The sequence below is a fragment of the Archocentrus centrarchus genome, chromosome 4 (assembly GCF_007364275.1).
Source record: "Archocentrus centrarchus isolate MPI-CPG fArcCen1 chromosome 4, fArcCen1, whole genome shotgun sequence".
NCBI lineage: Eukaryota > Metazoa > Chordata > Actinopteri > Cichliformes > Cichlidae > Archocentrus > Archocentrus centrarchus.
Genome location: NC_044349.1, coordinates 22,233,034 through 22,249,669, shown reverse-complemented (window position 1 = coordinate 22,249,669; position 16,636 = coordinate 22,233,034). Strand labels below are relative to the sequence as shown.

At 40.2% G+C, this 16,636-nt stretch overlaps 1 protein-coding gene across 1 annotated transcript; it reads left to right on the top strand.

The window, feature by feature from the left end:
• Positions 1 to 561: 561 nt before the first annotated feature.
• plpp2b (phospholipid phosphatase 2b) lies at positions 562 to 16,189 on the top strand. The gene is made up of 6 exons (XM_030728168.1): positions 562 to 1,211; positions 11,035 to 11,186; positions 11,407 to 11,669; positions 11,860 to 11,917; positions 12,806 to 12,982; positions 13,990 to 16,189. The coding sequence occupies exons 1-6, from the start codon at positions 1,148 to 1,150 to the stop codon at positions 14,143 to 14,145; spliced, it is 870 nt and encodes a 289-aa protein (XP_030584028.1). The 5' UTR covers positions 562 to 1,147; the 3' UTR covers positions 14,146 to 16,189.
• The last annotated feature ends 447 nt before the right edge of the window (positions 16,190 to 16,636 follow it).

Here is a 16,636-nt window from a genome sequence, read left to right as displayed (position 1 = left end):
CATCCTGACTGCCAATGGCATAAAGCACTGTGGCCTGGAGTCATACTGATGTAAAGTCATGCTAATTTTGCTTCGGTCCCAGGAGGTCTTATAAAAGTCTTCCTGCTTTTGTTGGGATGGAAATTCTGTCTTCTAGTGCGCTCAGTCCTGGTATGTTTAGACTTCAGCCGTATTTTAATCTCTCTCTCTGATATGTGAGAGAAGGGTATTAGGGAATAAATTTCTTGAAAGAAATGAGTAATGAGTTGTTCATGTGGACTTTTAGCAGATTTGAGAATTCATGTCAAGCTTACTGTAGTTCTTTAAAAAAAAAATCTTAATTGTTATTAATTAAATCCTTTAATCAGTTGCTGCTTGTAATGATGTCAAGTGTAATAACAGTTTTTGGTTACGGCAAATGGCATTTTCCTTCCTTTTCTTTATGTCTGTGTAGATTCTCAGTCATCCAGGTCATAGTAGTCTCTGGAGCTTGAAAAAGGCGACTGGACTTCTTTTTCTTTACTTTTCAAAGGTATTTTTGACCTGAGTGCACTTCTTTTCTTTTTTTTTTCAGCTCTCAGGCACCTCCTCCTACTCTTATTCTAGCAGCACTTGAGTCTTCTCTACTAAACAGACACAATACTGGCAAGGCACGGGGAGAAAACCGCTAAGAAGTCTTCTTTCTTGTTTTCTGCGCACATGTGCATAAAGACTCGGTGCCTGGCGATGATCAGGTTAGAGAAGTGCCAGACGAGGAAGGAAAGAGGAGGGATCATCAGCAGTGGCGTGGTTTGAACAGTGAAAAGAGTTCCTACTGGATTCACCCGACGCCTCCACTACTGTTCAATCGGATGGTCTCTGTGGTCTTGATCCGATACCCAAATCAGTTATGTGCGTAAAGGGGCGCAGGACTTCAGAGGTGCGTTGCTCTGAAACTAGTTTGGCTGAGCTGTCGTTCTAAGGGACTTGCACACCTCTGCTGTCGCTGTCAACACGGCACAGGTAGGAACGAGGATCCCGGAAGAACTCGTTGTGCAGGTTACCATTTTTTGAGCTTTACTTGTGCATTTATTTCCAAGTGCGCGAACTCAATGGACTTGTTTACTTTATTCAAGAAAGTAGTTGTCGCTCAAAGATTTTGATTATAAAGTGAATTAGCGGGACGAAAATGAAGAATCTGAAGAAGAAGAAGCAGCTGTTCGTGGTGATGGATGTGATGTGCGTTTTAGTTGGTAAGTTATGAAAACTCGTTACTTAACTATACGTCACCTTAACCCGTGCCTTTTATTTAGCACACTAACAGTGCTTAAATCATGTCAGTAGGTACTGCTGGTGATATCTTACATGAGTTTCTTCTTGTAATTCAGTGTGTTTGTGTGTTTTTTGCGCCAGTGACAGTAACGTAGGATCTCGCGCAGCAATGGGAACTTAGCAGTGTTTGTTTATGTGCACATTAAAATCAAGTGTTTTTAATCAGACAAAGGATTATCTGGAAAGCAGCTGTTTTAAGTCTCGTGCCGATGCAGCAGCTGGATTGCCATGGCACTAAAGGAGCAGCCTGTCATTCAGTTTGTTTGTGCAGATCCGAACTGGAATAATATCCAGGCTGAAACGTGACATGAAATGGCACCATGACAAACATAAGAGGAAACATCAATCTCATCCTCCTGGCAGGCTGCATGCGCCAACCTACAGTACTCACCAAAAAAAAAATAAAATAAAAAAAACAAAAAAACTTTTGCAGGACTTTACAGTGCTTCAGGAAGCAGAATGTTTGTTTATGGAAATCTGATATGCATGTATGTGCCCCGCTTATTCCACATTTGCTGCAGTATTTTGTCTGCCAAGAATCCTCAGAAGACTGCTCCCACTTCCTTCATTCAGTGCATTTCTCGACATTTGACTTTATGCTGCGCTCACAAACGGACGTTCTGCATTTAACCTATTATATATATATATATATATATATATATATATATATATATATATATATATATATATATATATATATATATATATATATATATATATATATATATATATGTAACAGCTGTCCACATTTGTCTATGCACATGTTTTATGGAGGAAACAATGATTATGATAGAATTCATTGTTTGAAATTTACTTGAAAAATATAAAATATGACTTAATCAATACAGCTGTATCAATAACTCAATGTATAAAAAAGATTATATTAATGTAAATGTATTTGAATTTGTATTATTCAAATTATAATATAAATATGAAACACATTTTTGGACAGATGTGTAAAGTCATTGAATAAATAGCTGAAATTAAAAAGGGACTGGTTAATAACATATAAATACAAATACCTAAATAAATAAACCACAGCGTTTTACAACCTGACAAATGTTTTCCGTCATAAAGACAATGATTATATTTCCTTTATCTAACAAGAAACCAACAAGCGTGAAAACTCTTCACCAACATTCCCAGAAGAAGTTGTTTTCAGATGCAGCCACAGGGATAATATGCGCATGTGGAATGTACCAGTGTGGTGGGAGGTTGGTTCATTGTGTTAATGCCACATGTGTATGGCAGGCGTCTGTTTTGTAATGGTGTTTGGCACCCTTGTTTTGTCTTGGTGATACCGGTGAGGTATGCAGGAAGGAGTAGTCCTGGATGAAGCCTTTCAGGGTGCCCACCCGATCCCGGGCTTTACAAGGAGCTTCGGAGTATTTTCCATCTGTGGGAATATCCACAGACTTCTGAATATGATAAGCCTCACCATTTTGTTGTCACAAGTCTGGGATTAATGTCTGGGTTCGGTCGGTCGGTCAGGACTCCGTGGCTTATCCCATCCTTTTTGCCTTTGCCTGCCCTATTGCCACCCACGTCATTCACCCAAATAATCATCAAGTCAACCCCAAGCTTATGTGAGGTTTCCCCAGGCATGTAATAACAACATGATAGAGCTTATAATTACGCTGACCATTAGCCTGTATGGAAACAGAGCGTTGAGTTGAGTTTTCTTCTGCATTTTCAGGACTGTTTACATTTCTTGAATTTGTAAGCCTCTTAAATCAGCTCCTGGTATTTTTTTTTTCTCTTTGTGCTGGTGTTCAACTGAAGAAATACCCTAATGTTCACCAGACTTCCCGCAGCTATCTTTTGTTAAGAAATCCAAAGACCAAAGTAAATGGCCAGACACGACAAGAAAGATTTCGTTGGCATGTTCCCTATCTCTAACGCCCTGCCCTGCCCAGGTCAAACTACACTAATATCTGTTGGTATCACAGGAGTAGATGTGCCTCCCTCTTGTTGTTGTTGGGTTTTTTTTTTTTCAAAATGCAATCCACGACACATTTACTGAGCATCTAAATGGATAAATGTGGTATAAAATTGTTGGTATGTCGTATTTCACTGATTCCTTCCTATAAAAGATCTGTTGTAGTACCTTGTATTGCTTGTCTGGCTTAAACCTAAAAATCCTGTCTCATTGTTTTGTGAGGGACATTTGAGCTCTTTGTGCTGCTCAACGATCTACCTTGAGTTTGAATTTCTTGTTTATTGTGAGCTCCTGGCCTCGTTTCTTCTCTGTTCTTTGGTCAGTGTATGCCTCCCTCCCTCCCACTCCCCTGTCTGTGTAAGTCTACACTCAGCACAAAATAGATGGTGGGTGTTGGTTCGGGAAAGGAAAGACTGGGTTTTAACCTCTCCCACCACAGCTCATATTCATAGGTGCAGTGCTGTAGGTGTAGTATGTATGCCACAACTCGCATTGCCTCATTTCTTGGGTACAAAAAAAAATGAATGACAATTTGAGTTGTGAGTAACGTGTTAGATAATCCAAGCAAAGTGTGACTAAATGGCCTTGAGGCAAGGCATTGCTACACAAACTCTTGTTTTTCCATGTGTACATTCTTTATTGTCTGTTGGACTGTGACAAGCCTGTTCTTTTAAATGTCTATTGTATCTTTAATCGCTGACCCGCATACAAAGTTTCAACTGTATGCAGAAGTTCCTGTTTTCTTTTTAATCTTCAGAGACACAGCTGTTCTAAAACTGGTTTAGAGTATTTTTTTTCTTTTTTTTTTCTATATTTCTATAAGTTTGCATTGTATCTCTGTAGGCAGAGTCACTCTGGGTTTCTCAGTTTCTTTTGCAGTTCACACCTAAAGAATAATTCAGCAGATTTTCTGATTGTCCCCAAAATATTAAATTGTTCTCAGTATTTTATATGGTCAGAGGCACATTGTCACATACAATAGGGCTTGCTCACAGAGTCCCACAGCAGGAAAATTACATATTTCCTTGCATTCTTTACTTTTAATACACTTTGTCCCCTTGTACTGTTGCCGTCACTGGTTATTTTGTCGGTGAAGCCGTCCTGCAGCGTCTCCCGGGAGCTGGGCCTCTCATGTGGTTTTTGTCCTCGGAGCAAAACTATGAAGATGCTTGATGGGAATGGTTTTCCTCAGTAGAGCTGTGTCATGGAAACTGAAGCCCTTTTTATCAAAGAGGCACGTTCCATTGAGAGAACTTTGAACTTAGTTTCTGTGTAGCTGATGTTCAAATTATTTTTTATTATTACAGGTAAAATTGCAGGTGAAATTGTGGAATTTCAGGCATTTTAGATGCATAAATTGTTTGATTTTTTTCACAGTTTGGTTATGCAATTATGAGGATGATTATACCTTTTATGATTTACAGCCTGTACCCATCTATATGTTATTTTATCTTGCCTAGCTATGAATAAATCCAATATTCTCTTTTCCAGTATAGTTATTGCTGCTTATTAAAGGGTACCGACTCTTTGCAGTTCCATGTTTTTAATTCTTGGACTTTACTAGAGCTTAGCATTATTCCCACTTCAAAATAATCCTTTTTTTAGCACAGCCACTCAATTCACTCACTCTAGCATACGCTGTTTTAGCACTTCTTCCTTTAGGTAACCTTTCTTTTTTTTTTCTGAATGACTACCTTTCCCAAACAGAAGGTTTGAGCAGCAGGTGTGTGGGGTTGGGACTCTCTGCCAGTGCTGTCGCTGACATCATACAGAGCTTCGAGTACAAAAAATGTAAATGGTGTTCTCTGATTACCAGAAAAAGAAATGAACCAAACTTAATCTAAAAGACATTCTTTTATGTCATTCCAAGCTAGATTCTAATGAAAACTATAATACAATGAATTGGCAACATAAAGGCACCATCAAATATATACAGGACAAAGTAAGACGTAGCAAAGCAACAGCAGCTTATTTGGTAAGGTCAGGACCATTCATTGTAGTTGCACACATCAGAGTGACTTTTAACTCCTCCCGCAGACCTTTCTGGCTTAGGCTGAAACCTGTGTGGCCTACTTCTTTGATCCCCTCCAAACCCAGGCTCTTTGATTGCTAACCCAGATTTAGTTGCTCTCCCACCACTCACACAGCCTCGCCTGCCACCATGTCTCCTTCTGCTCTGCTTGAAGCTAAGCACGCGTAAATGATGGACAGAGTGAAACAGTGGGATTAAAAATAAAGAATGGACCACAGCAGCAGCAGGATTTGGTGTGACTGGTGAAGCTGGGCGTTCCTCATATGAATTAGAATTCCAGAGGCCTACGCCGGCAGAGGCTGTAGCCTCAGCACATACCTTCCACATTAGTCAGTCCAGCTTTGAGGGAGACAGATAGAAAGAGAGAGCTTTTAGTTGTTTTTTAGCTGCAACCCTTCTTTTACAGATCTGTAACGTTGCCTGTTTTGACGTAAAACATGTTTGAATTGGAGGAAGCAAACGAAAAAGAGAACGCAAAGAAAAAAGTGGAAACACTGACTGCAACTAAGAGGAAAAAAAATGCCTGCCTCTGTCCTCGTCCACGCTGGGTGGAATTAGAAGCAGTCAAGAATGGAATGAGTGACTAAAAAGTGACACAGATGAAAAATGAAGGAACAAGAAATGGTGAAATGTGAGCTGAAACTAGAACTGTCAACAAGAGGAAAAGATGGATAGAAATACAGAAAAAAGAAACTGAGTGACCTTCGTACTGCAAAGACAGGAAACGGGAGTGGAAGAAATTAGATGGAGGAGCAAATGTTCCCGCTGCGACCCCGAAGGAAAGTTTTAGAATTCGCAGGGCACCTTAAGGGCATGGGAACACCCATCTCACACCACACACAGGATATGCACTCTTTAGGTATGCATAATAATAACCTAGACTACATGTTTTTCAAATTAGGGAAAATTATTGGCCATCCACGTGGATGCAGGTGCAGCAAGTTATGTCAGAGTAAGTTTGAGAGTAAGTTGACCATGGCAGTCTGACTCAAGGAACTAACGTTTCTACAGGAGAAAAATGGAGCACGGACGGCAAATACATGTAGACATGAAAAAGAAGGAAAGGAAATGGAAGGGAAGGGAAAAAAAAGACAAAAAACAGAGAGAGAGAGGATGTGACAGGCCTTGAATGTCAGCACCAGAGTGCGATTGCGGTCCAAATGGTCCTGCATAATTGCACATCTGCCAGCTAAATAAAGCATCACCCACTGAGGCCTCTATATTTACAACAGAGTGAGAAGTGTGTGGGAGGACAGTGTGATCGAGTGAGTGACAGAAAGCAAAGAATGAATGGCTTTAAGCATGAGAGAGAAACAGAATGAGAGGATGTGATTCAGCAGTGGTAGAAAGAATGAACATAGTGAAATCTTTGTTGGTTGGTGTTGTTGGGGTATCGATTAATGTGAAAATCATCCTCTGACTGAGCTGTATTCTTCAGACTGCCTTTACACAGTAACTGTCACTTACTCAGATGTAACTTCGTGTTCCACTAATATCCATTTCAGCAGTGGGAGTCACCAAAGTACCACTGCAAAGAGGAACCAAAGACTCAAAAGTGAACCTTCCTTAAACTGAGACGGACAGACTGCATCCTCCCACTTCAAAGCTTCCCATTAGGGGCTCAGGCAGGAGATTTCTGACTGGCTACAGAAGATGAGTTTCCTGGCCACGCTTCAAACAGAAGGCATTTTCCTCCGTCAGTGTTTGGAAGAAATGTCTAAAAAGAAGGTTTTCCTGCACCCCCAAGAAACACCTCCACTCTCTTTGCCATTGCCTCCATGTAATTCTCTGTTCTTTCACATTTTCTCAACAGAAAAATCTCCAGTAGATGTCTGAGCTTAGCCCAAGTCAGAGACACTGCTCGGTCTTAAATGGAGGCAGTTCTGGAGCAATGTCAATTTGGGTTGTGGGACTGTCTCGTGGTATGCTGGAGGCCTATTTTGTGTGCTGATGGGTCTAATTTTGTCTGAAAACTGTGTATGTGTGTGTGTCTGCCTTTCCAGAGACTGGCTGGTTTGTTTCTTGCAGATCTTATACACAGGGGCACTGCTCATGAGACACACTCGCATACGCACCTCAGGGCGTACCATTTATTTTGCCCATGAGAGCAGTCCAGACTCCTTACATCATTTTATTTCAGCCTTTTTCTTTTCATCCAAGCTTGTAATTTATGACTGAAAAGTTAAAGTCAGGTGTTAGCTGAATTAGTGCTTCATGGATGAACACAGAAATGAAAAATTAATACTTTTTTACAAGTCAGTGGGGCTTATTTAAGACCTTCAGGCTGACTTCACTCAGTTTCTGTGGCAAATGTGCCTTGTTAAGAGGATTTAGTAAGCATTAAAAACATAAAAGATATTAAACTGATGAGATGAATACATTTTTTGTAGTCAGTAGAATAATGCCAATGATGGACGTGGAAAAGCTTTTTAGTCTTGTGTGAATTTATGTGCTATTTCATTAGCTGCTGGCAGATGACTTTAAAGTTTTTTGCTTGATTTTTCTCCTGCTTTGCTGTGATTAATGGCCCCATTCCACCATGTGACTCCGGTATAGAAATAATGTTGTACTGCTGCTTTAAAGTGACATTTACCATTCTGTGTTAAGTAAATAAACATCTCCCCAGAGTTTGTCCAGGGCAGTCTTACAGGAACCTTTTAAACTTGCCGTTATGTAATAGTTGAGGGAGGTTTCACTTGAAACCTGCCAAAAAAAAAAAAATAGGGCTTCTGGGCAACATTTATGCATCAGTTTACCGATTTTGCATAATTTATAGAGAAAATGTCTACACTTACATAAAATAAAACATGATTGCTTGACATTATAGTGTTTATTGAGAACTCTGATGTTCCTAGTAATCTTTCTTTGTATTTCTTCCCACAGATATTTAACAATTTTAAAGCAGGATTTTGAAGACACTGGAGTACAAGTCACTATAATAACTCCTGTAATGCAACCCACTCTGGTTGGGCTCTGTCTGATTTTTAGTGCAACTATTTGTCCCTGACTCCATGGAGAAATTAGCAGCAGGTAGTGCTCCATTCTTGCCAGCTGGAAGCAGGATACAGATGCACAAGCTGCCACCCAAAAGCCACATCAGTAAATCCATATCAGGGAGCTCCCTTGTGGTGCCTCAGACAGGATGTTAGTTAAATACAAGAGACTCTGTATTACACCATGGTCACAAACAGGATTTGGTGGTTCTAAGAGGAAAATGAGTGCAGTAAGACTTTAAAATCATGGTTCACCACATCCTGACGTGGCTGGTAGATGTACAGACAGGGGCCTGGTACTTAAGCAGTAGTTGGTGGGAATCAACATAAAGTGAAAGGTGACAACCAGCTGCTGCTTGTGCGTTGGTGTTTGGAGAAAGGGGGAATAAATGCACTGCAATTGCCTGTAGGCAACAAAATTAGTTAAAAATGTATGGTTGCTGCATGTAACAATAGCTGCATGTTTTGGAAAGTGCTCCTGACTCCTTTGCTGCAGCCCCCCTCACACACACACACACACACACACATTATACTTTGATTAGAAAGACTTAGTCAGGCAAAATGCTTTAAGTAGTGTTACTTTGTGTCTGAATGCAGTTGTCTACTTGTCTTTTTCTGTCCTTGTTTGTCTAAATTCAGCTCCATCAAGGTCAGTTTAGCAGGAGTCAGTGCACAATCATATATTTATCCAATTGTGCGCTATTGTTTATTCTGCTCTCAGCACAAAGCTTCTATTTTACTGCTGCCTTTCGTCACTGAGCCCATAGGACACTTTGTCCACATGTGTGCAGCTGGCATGTCACTAAACATTAAATATGTCGCCTTAGACATGTTAGATAAGTACAAATGCATGTTATTATTATTATTATTATTATTCTGTCACTGTGTATGCCTTGTTATTGAAAATTTGAACATTAGTGAGAGGTATTTCAATACATTTAATTGAGTTATTAAATGTAATGAATGACCCAAATTCACAGATTCTCTGCTTACAAACTAAATAGTCACAAAATCTTTTTCTTTTTGTTTTTCTTTTTGTCAGGATTCATGCATTTACAGTAGGCTGTTGTTCTGTGTCCATCATGTGAATGAATTAAACATGGAATTAACAGAGCATTTATTTCAGCTGAATCCCAATCCACCTTCGAGTTGTGTATTTTCCTTTAGTTTCAGTCTCGATGGTCTCTCATCAGTCAGTCTCACTGGAAGTCTTCCTAGAATTATGTCAGCAGCCTGCTTTTTTTTTTTTTTAATGGGAGGGGTGCACTGCTCGTTTACACAGAAATGTAATGCTGTTGCTGAGTGAATTTTTCAAGTCCTTGTGATGCTTTTGAGTTGCTGTTTTTCTTGCATTTAGCATGCAGGTGCTTGGTATTTCCACAGTGGCCCCAAGACTGTCTGCCTTAAATGGATAGTAGTAGTGGATATTAGGGTGGAGAACACATTCCTTAGTGGGGCTGGAACACACAATCATTTTCAGCCATTTGTCAGCTAATTTTTTTTACTCTTTGGCTTCTCTAATATACTTTGGAAATCAAGATCAACAGCACACCAAAACCCGTGTGTGTGTGTGTGTGTGTGTGTGTGTGTGTGTGTTTTTCCCTCAGAAAACACCTGTAATCCTATAAAACTACAAGTTTACAGTAGCATGTAAGGGGAAAAAATGCTATTCCTTGCATTTAGGATGTTAAAACCAGGAAATCTTCTACATACGTGTTATAGATTATGTTCATTGAATAACTCGATAGTATATTAGTGATTTATTCATCACTTTACTTTTGCCACCAAAGAGTCCAAGGTTGGATGAAGCACCTCTGGCTTCTGCGGCTGTGCATATGAAGCCTTTGTCCTGCATATTGTTTATATCTCTCTAGAGTCATTCTTCACTGCTCCACATTGTAGCCTTGAAAGAGGACAGTCAATGACAAGCAGTAGTAGTTAGTTTTGATTAGGTTACATTGGTTGGAGGCAGAAAAGAAGCATCACGTGTCTGTCAGTAGTCTCATATCCTCAGGTCTCTATTGTAGCTTCTGCAAATTTAAGAGGTCTTTGATTTTTTAACCAACATAACAAAACGCAATGAAAAAAAAGTGTTTACTCTTTATTAATACAAGCTTGTTAAAATTCAGAGATTTGCTTAATAGTGAGTGTCTGTTGGAGAGACAGGAAGATGACGCGTGTGTGGTTTGGGAATGGATGCTTTCGAATATTTCAAGGACATCATTCGTTCTCGGGGGAGCCATAAGCAGCTATATTTGGTCTTATTTTGCACACAGCCACATCAGTTAAAAGCACTGCAGTTGTGTGTGTTGTCTGCAGGAATTTGTGTACAGTCTTTTAAATGTTTATATAGTACACATGGGTATGTGTGTGTGATGTGTGACTTTGATATTTAGATTTTTTTCAACGTGAGCCCATGTATATAAAATCTATTCCCACTGTGTATTTTTGTGGGCATTTAAGTACAAAATGTGCCTTTTCATTTTGGGTTGTTTTCATCAATTTGAATTTAGCATCCAAGGTTAAGAGAGGGAGAGAGAGAAAACTATTTAGTTATCCTTAGAGAAACATTCCCCAAGTTGGGACATGAGGTAATGTCTGAAAACTGTAGAAAAAATAGACAAACATGGTTTTCTACCACATTTTTTTTAACATGTATTAACTTGGATCCTGGATCATCCAACCTATGCATTCATCTCATCCCAACAAGAGCAAAATGTATCCAAATATAATAATTCCTCTAACCTAATCAGCCTGCTCCTCTGGTTTTTTCCATCCAGCGGCGCTGCCCTTCATCATTATGACCATCGTGTCCAAGCCATATCAAAGAGGCATTTACTGTAATGATGAGAGTATCATGTACCCCCTAAAACCAGACACCATCACCCACGGTATGCTGGCGGCTGTCACCATCTCCTGCACTGTCATCATTGTAAGTTTTAACAGGAAGTTTTATTTCTTCTCACCTCAGTTTCCTCGTTATATAGTTCCAGTTGACTTTACTCAGAGAAGAACATCTTGTGGTCTTTGTTCAATTAACTTTTGGAACTTGATGTTTTGACGTGTAAGACATTTTATGTAATGGTGCAAAAAATGTAGGAAAAAGAAACAGCAACAAAGATTGATCTTTCACTTTTGTTCTCTCTCCTCAGATCTCATCTGGAGAGGCTTATCTGGTCTACAGCAATAGGATTTACTCTAATACAGATTTCAACCAATACTTGGCTGCGCTCTACAAAGTAGTGGGCACCTTTTTATTTGGAGGAGCTGTCAGCCAGTCACTGACTGATCTTGCAAAGTACACTATTGGCCGCCCAAGACCTAACTTCATGGCAGTATGCTCACCAAAAGTCTGCACAGGATACGTGCAGGTGATCAACTGCACTGGCAGGCCTCAGGATGTCACGGAGTCCAGGTAGGAGGGAAAGAACTTGCATCGTTTTGTTCACACAGACAAATAAACTGTCTCTGATTTGGACCTGATACTGATTACACAGATTATAACATAATGCAAGACAGAAAAGGCTGGGATATTGATGCTACAAAATGCCACTGTACAAATGTCCTGTGTAAAGCAGTTACATCTGAATTGTGTTTTTCTCTAGATTGTCCTTCTACTCTGGTCACTCCTCTTTTGGCATGTACTGCATGCTTTTCCTAGCGGTAAGTGCAGAACATGAGCTTCAAGAATTAAAACGCATCTCTCTGTACAGTTAAAAAGACTAAAAAACTTCTGGGTCCTTTTAAGAACAGTCATATGCATTTCCTCACCAGTACTCAGAGACTTAAAAGAGCAAAGTGGAGTCCAGGGAAAGAATGGAGTGAGATACATGATCTGGATTCATCTGCAACCTTTTTCCCAGCAATGATGAAGGCAAAGCAAGAGCTGTGTCGTGTCTTCCAGGCCTATTCAGTTCATTCCACCTGGCCTCATCTTTGTTTTAAAAGGCATGAGTGCTAGACAGCGAGCTCCAAGCAAAGCAGCATTTTTTTTTTTCCAGTTCCAAGAAAAGAGTGTCCAGCTAGTGTCCATTCCTGTCTTTGGTGCACTCTGTTTTGCCAGGCATATGCTGCAAACAGAGAGCTCAGCTGTGATATCCAGCCCTTGTCTGTACGTCAGGGGGACGGTGGTGTGATGCCAGTTTTTACACCTTCAACAGCAGCCGAGTAGAATTTCTATACTTTTGCCAGATTCATATTTTTTCTGCGTTTGTTCTTCCCAGTATAAATGAGTTTATGGTGGGCATAAATTAAATTTGTGCTCAGCACCCTTTGAAAGTTAAATCCAGCTTGAGAGGTGCCAGCCACTGTTTTCACTCTAGAGATGCAAGCTCCAAACTAACAGGCAAGTTAGGATCCACCCGACGACCTAATAGGCTGTCTGTTCAAGCAAATGTACAGAAATTTGCCTGCTGTACTGTTTTGTTAGCATATCACATTGCAGCTATGATGTATGACTGCGCTGTCATGTACTGGTGTGATAACCTTTTTAGGTTCCAGTTTTGCTAACAGCATCACTGCTCTCTTTTTCGACTCTGTTTCTCCCTCCAGCTTTACGTACAGGCGAGACTTGTAGCAAAGTGGGCCAGACTTCTCCGGCCCACCATCCAGTTCTTCCTGGTGGCCTTCGCGGTTTATGTGGGTTACACCCGAGTCTCTGATTACAAGCACCATTGGAGCGATGTGCTGGTGGGGCTGCTGCAGGGAGCGCTTGTTGCTTTGTTAAATGTGAGTCTCCAAGGCAACATCTTCCATGATAAATGCTGTAACAATTAATGATTCCCACATTATACGCAACCAGTAACACATAATACAGCCAATACCTACAACACCTGATGCCCAGGGGCCTCTGTTATATAGCCTGTGGCAATTTTTACTTCTCTTCTTGAGAGTTTATGGTCACATGGAGACTTCTTTTTCATTTCATTTCATTTTTTTTTTTTTTTTTTGTGAAGTACCTCTAGCTTCCTACCTGATGACATACTCACTCTGAATCTCAGCCCTCTGGTTTCCAAGTGTTGGAAAAGCAAATATGGGTGCAACTGTCCAAATCATAAAAATGACATTTAATGGAAATCTTGCTGTGAGCAGAATAGCCATAGGTGAAAATATATTTTTTGCCTTGTATTTCATTCCCAAAGTTAAAACCTAAGTAGACAGGAAGTTTGAGCAGTGTGAAGTGTGACAGCAGCGTGGTGTGCCTTGATACAAACCCACACACTCACAGCTGGCAGGTTCTCAGGTAACAAGTCCATTCGCCTCACTTCATCCAGCTGGGCTTCTTTATTGTTTGGCCTCTTACCTGTTTTGATTGAACCACTGTCAGCTCTGCCTTGTGGAAATTCTGGAGCGGTGGAGTGTGTGTTTGTGTGTCTGTGTGTGTGTCCATGTATGATTAATTGGGATGTGAGCCCGCACCTTTGGCCTTCACATTGCTGTGTGCAATTAGAGACCCTCCTGGGCATAGGATTTTATGGTCTGCAGGAGTTGTGCTTACTCTCTGTGTGTTCCTCTCTGATGTGTGTGAGTTTGTGTTAGTGTGCCATTTAACAGCTGTTCACAGTCCTCTCCAGACATGTGTAATCACAGTTTCCAGCCCTGCCTTTACCTCCTCTGTATCCCTTACTTGTTTACACTCCAATTCCTGTGGCACAAATAAATTTCTAAGTGACCTGCAATCTTGTCTGGCTTCCTTTTTCCTTCCCTCTTAATCTCTCATTTCCTTCCATCTGCAGGTGCACTTTGTGTCAGATTTCTTCAAGAAGCGTCCTAAACGTTCCACGAAGCCTGACACGGCCGATAGTGAGGAACCAGCAAGGAAACCCAGCCTGCAGATTGCAGATTCTGAGAACAGCAACCATTACAACTACCACAATCGTGGCCCTGTGTGATAGTGGACTTAGGAACAAAGGCTGTGGTCTGCAGACCCCAAACCTGTGTGATAGCTTCAAATCCAGGGGCTTCCGCCTGTTTAGTTCAGGTAATAACCTGGTTGTATGCAGTCCTGACTCTTTCGGTTGCCTTCTGTCCTAGAACTGTGTTAAATTTTAGTGTCTTTGTGAGTTTGTAATCTGCCTTTTGTATTTCTTTAAAAAAAAAAAAAAGGAGAAAAAAGTAAAAAGTTAGATATCTGGTCTGTAACTTTCAACTTCTCTCTGCATCAACCACTCACTTCCCACCTGCTCCACTGGACTGAGGGATGCAACCCATCACTAGGTGCCAGAGACCCCGCTTAAAGACACCACGATGACACTTTTCTCCTGTAAGAGAGAAAGAAGCATATTTTAAAGCTATCATTATTGACAGTATAGCAAAATACACTTAAAGCTGCATCAAGTGAAGCACTACAAACCAAATGCAACAACCTTTTGTTTCCTGTGTTGGCAGTGCAGATAACAGTATGGGCTTCCAGTGTCTTTTTCCAGCACACTGACAAATACATGTCAGATATAAGTCTCTCTGCCTTTGGGTTGATACATGTACTACTTTTTTTATGCAGTACGTACTTTGTAAGTACTGTTTCTCAGGCTCTGTGTTAGAATGGGTCAGTAAAAGTACTGACATTTCAGCTGTACAGAGTGAAGGCAGCAATAACAACCTGAAAGTGCCTGAAAACTGCTTGAAGATCTGGGTGTGGATTCACTCTGGGGGGGTCACAATTACTAGCAACTGTTTCACATCCAGTGAGTTCTTTATTTTATTAGAACTATGCCGCTTAATAGAGCTTTAACATTAATGTATTGTTTTGATTTCTGTAAGTAGAGAACCAAATTTGTCTAGAATAATAAAATTGAAGTACAAATGTTCAGGCAAGAATGTTTCTAAATGATGGTGAATTCATGTAATTTTATTGCACCTTAAAACTGCCTAAAACACTAGAAAAATATTGCATTGCTGATGGCAGATGGACTTATTTTCTTTTCCTATATAATGCCATCCTGTTGACAAAATGTCTCAAAAGCTAAAATGCAGTGTTTTTCCTGGCAGTCGAGTCTGTGTCACCTTTTTCAGCAGAAACTTTCTGCCTATTATTTGATAAACAAATATTTAACAGGCGCCCCAATTAATGAGGCTGTTTAAAAAAATAATTTTATTACAGTGCTGGTGATTTTTCTTTGGCTCTGTTTTAAACCTTTTTGATGGTTTTAACGGCTGTAGACCATCCAAAGCTGCTTTGAAATCAGGTTTAACCCCATGTCAAACAAGAACATCCAGTTACATTTCAGTGCCGTGTAAACAGATCTGGATCCCTATTTGGACAATGTGTTCTTAAAGTGGCTATACAGGTTTGACAGTGCTGGTGACTCACTTATTAGATCATAAAAAATTTTACTTTAAATTACTTTTTATTTCAACTGCTAGTGTTGGCAAACTTTACTACCTGTCACAGATTTTTTTGCGCTTAGGGATGGCTTATGTCCAGCCTGGAACAGATTTATTTGTTAAATTAGTTATGCATTTCTAAAATGTAAACATGTAATTATGGCTCAGATGAATGATTTAGATTTTCCTTCTGTGAAATGGACTGCAGTAGCAGAAACCATTGATGCCAGTAGCTTTTATTTCTGCTGGACTTGATGTGTCATACCACTACTACACTGCCAATGAAATATTAAGAAATGTTGCCTCTATCTTGTGTCCCTTTTTCCATTTTCTTTTATTTTTGTGGTTTTGTTTAGCAAATATTAATCAAAGAAGGATGAGACAGCCATTTTGAAGATGGTATATAAGTTATTCTGAATATAAAATGTTCTTTATTTACTTTTACAAGGTTGGAAGTGCCAGCTATAAGGTTTTTGTGCAATCAACCCAGCTTGCCACTATGAGCCACAAATACTGTATCCATGAATGCTATGCTGAGACATGTTTTTAAGTTTTGTGAAGGATGTGTGTATTTGTACACCCGTGTTTGAAATAAATACATTTAAAGCAATAGCAATGATTAATATATAACTTCCATCCATCCATCCATTCGCTTCCGCACATCCTGTTAAGGGTTGCGGGGGGGGCTGGAGCCTATCCCAGCTGTCATAGGGCGAGAGGCAGGGTACACCCTGAACAGGTCGCCAGCCTGTTGCAGGGCTAATATATAACTTGTATGCTTTTATTTCAAATGTGGGGATGTTTTGGTTTCACCTGTACAGTGTGTTTTGGCCCATGCCTGTTGCCTGTTGGATTTACCACACAAACAGATCCAATCCCAGGTCCAAACGTATGCCAGATGCATTGGCAGGGCTTTGAAATGGCTGCTGTAAAGATGATAAAGAGTTACATACCCAGCTGTGTATTTGAAGCTTGTAACACTGCTCTGGTTCCACTTCAAAGATTGGTTCATGTTCCCTTTCCCCTTCCTGTGCTGATAAATGGGGTTAATTTGTGCAT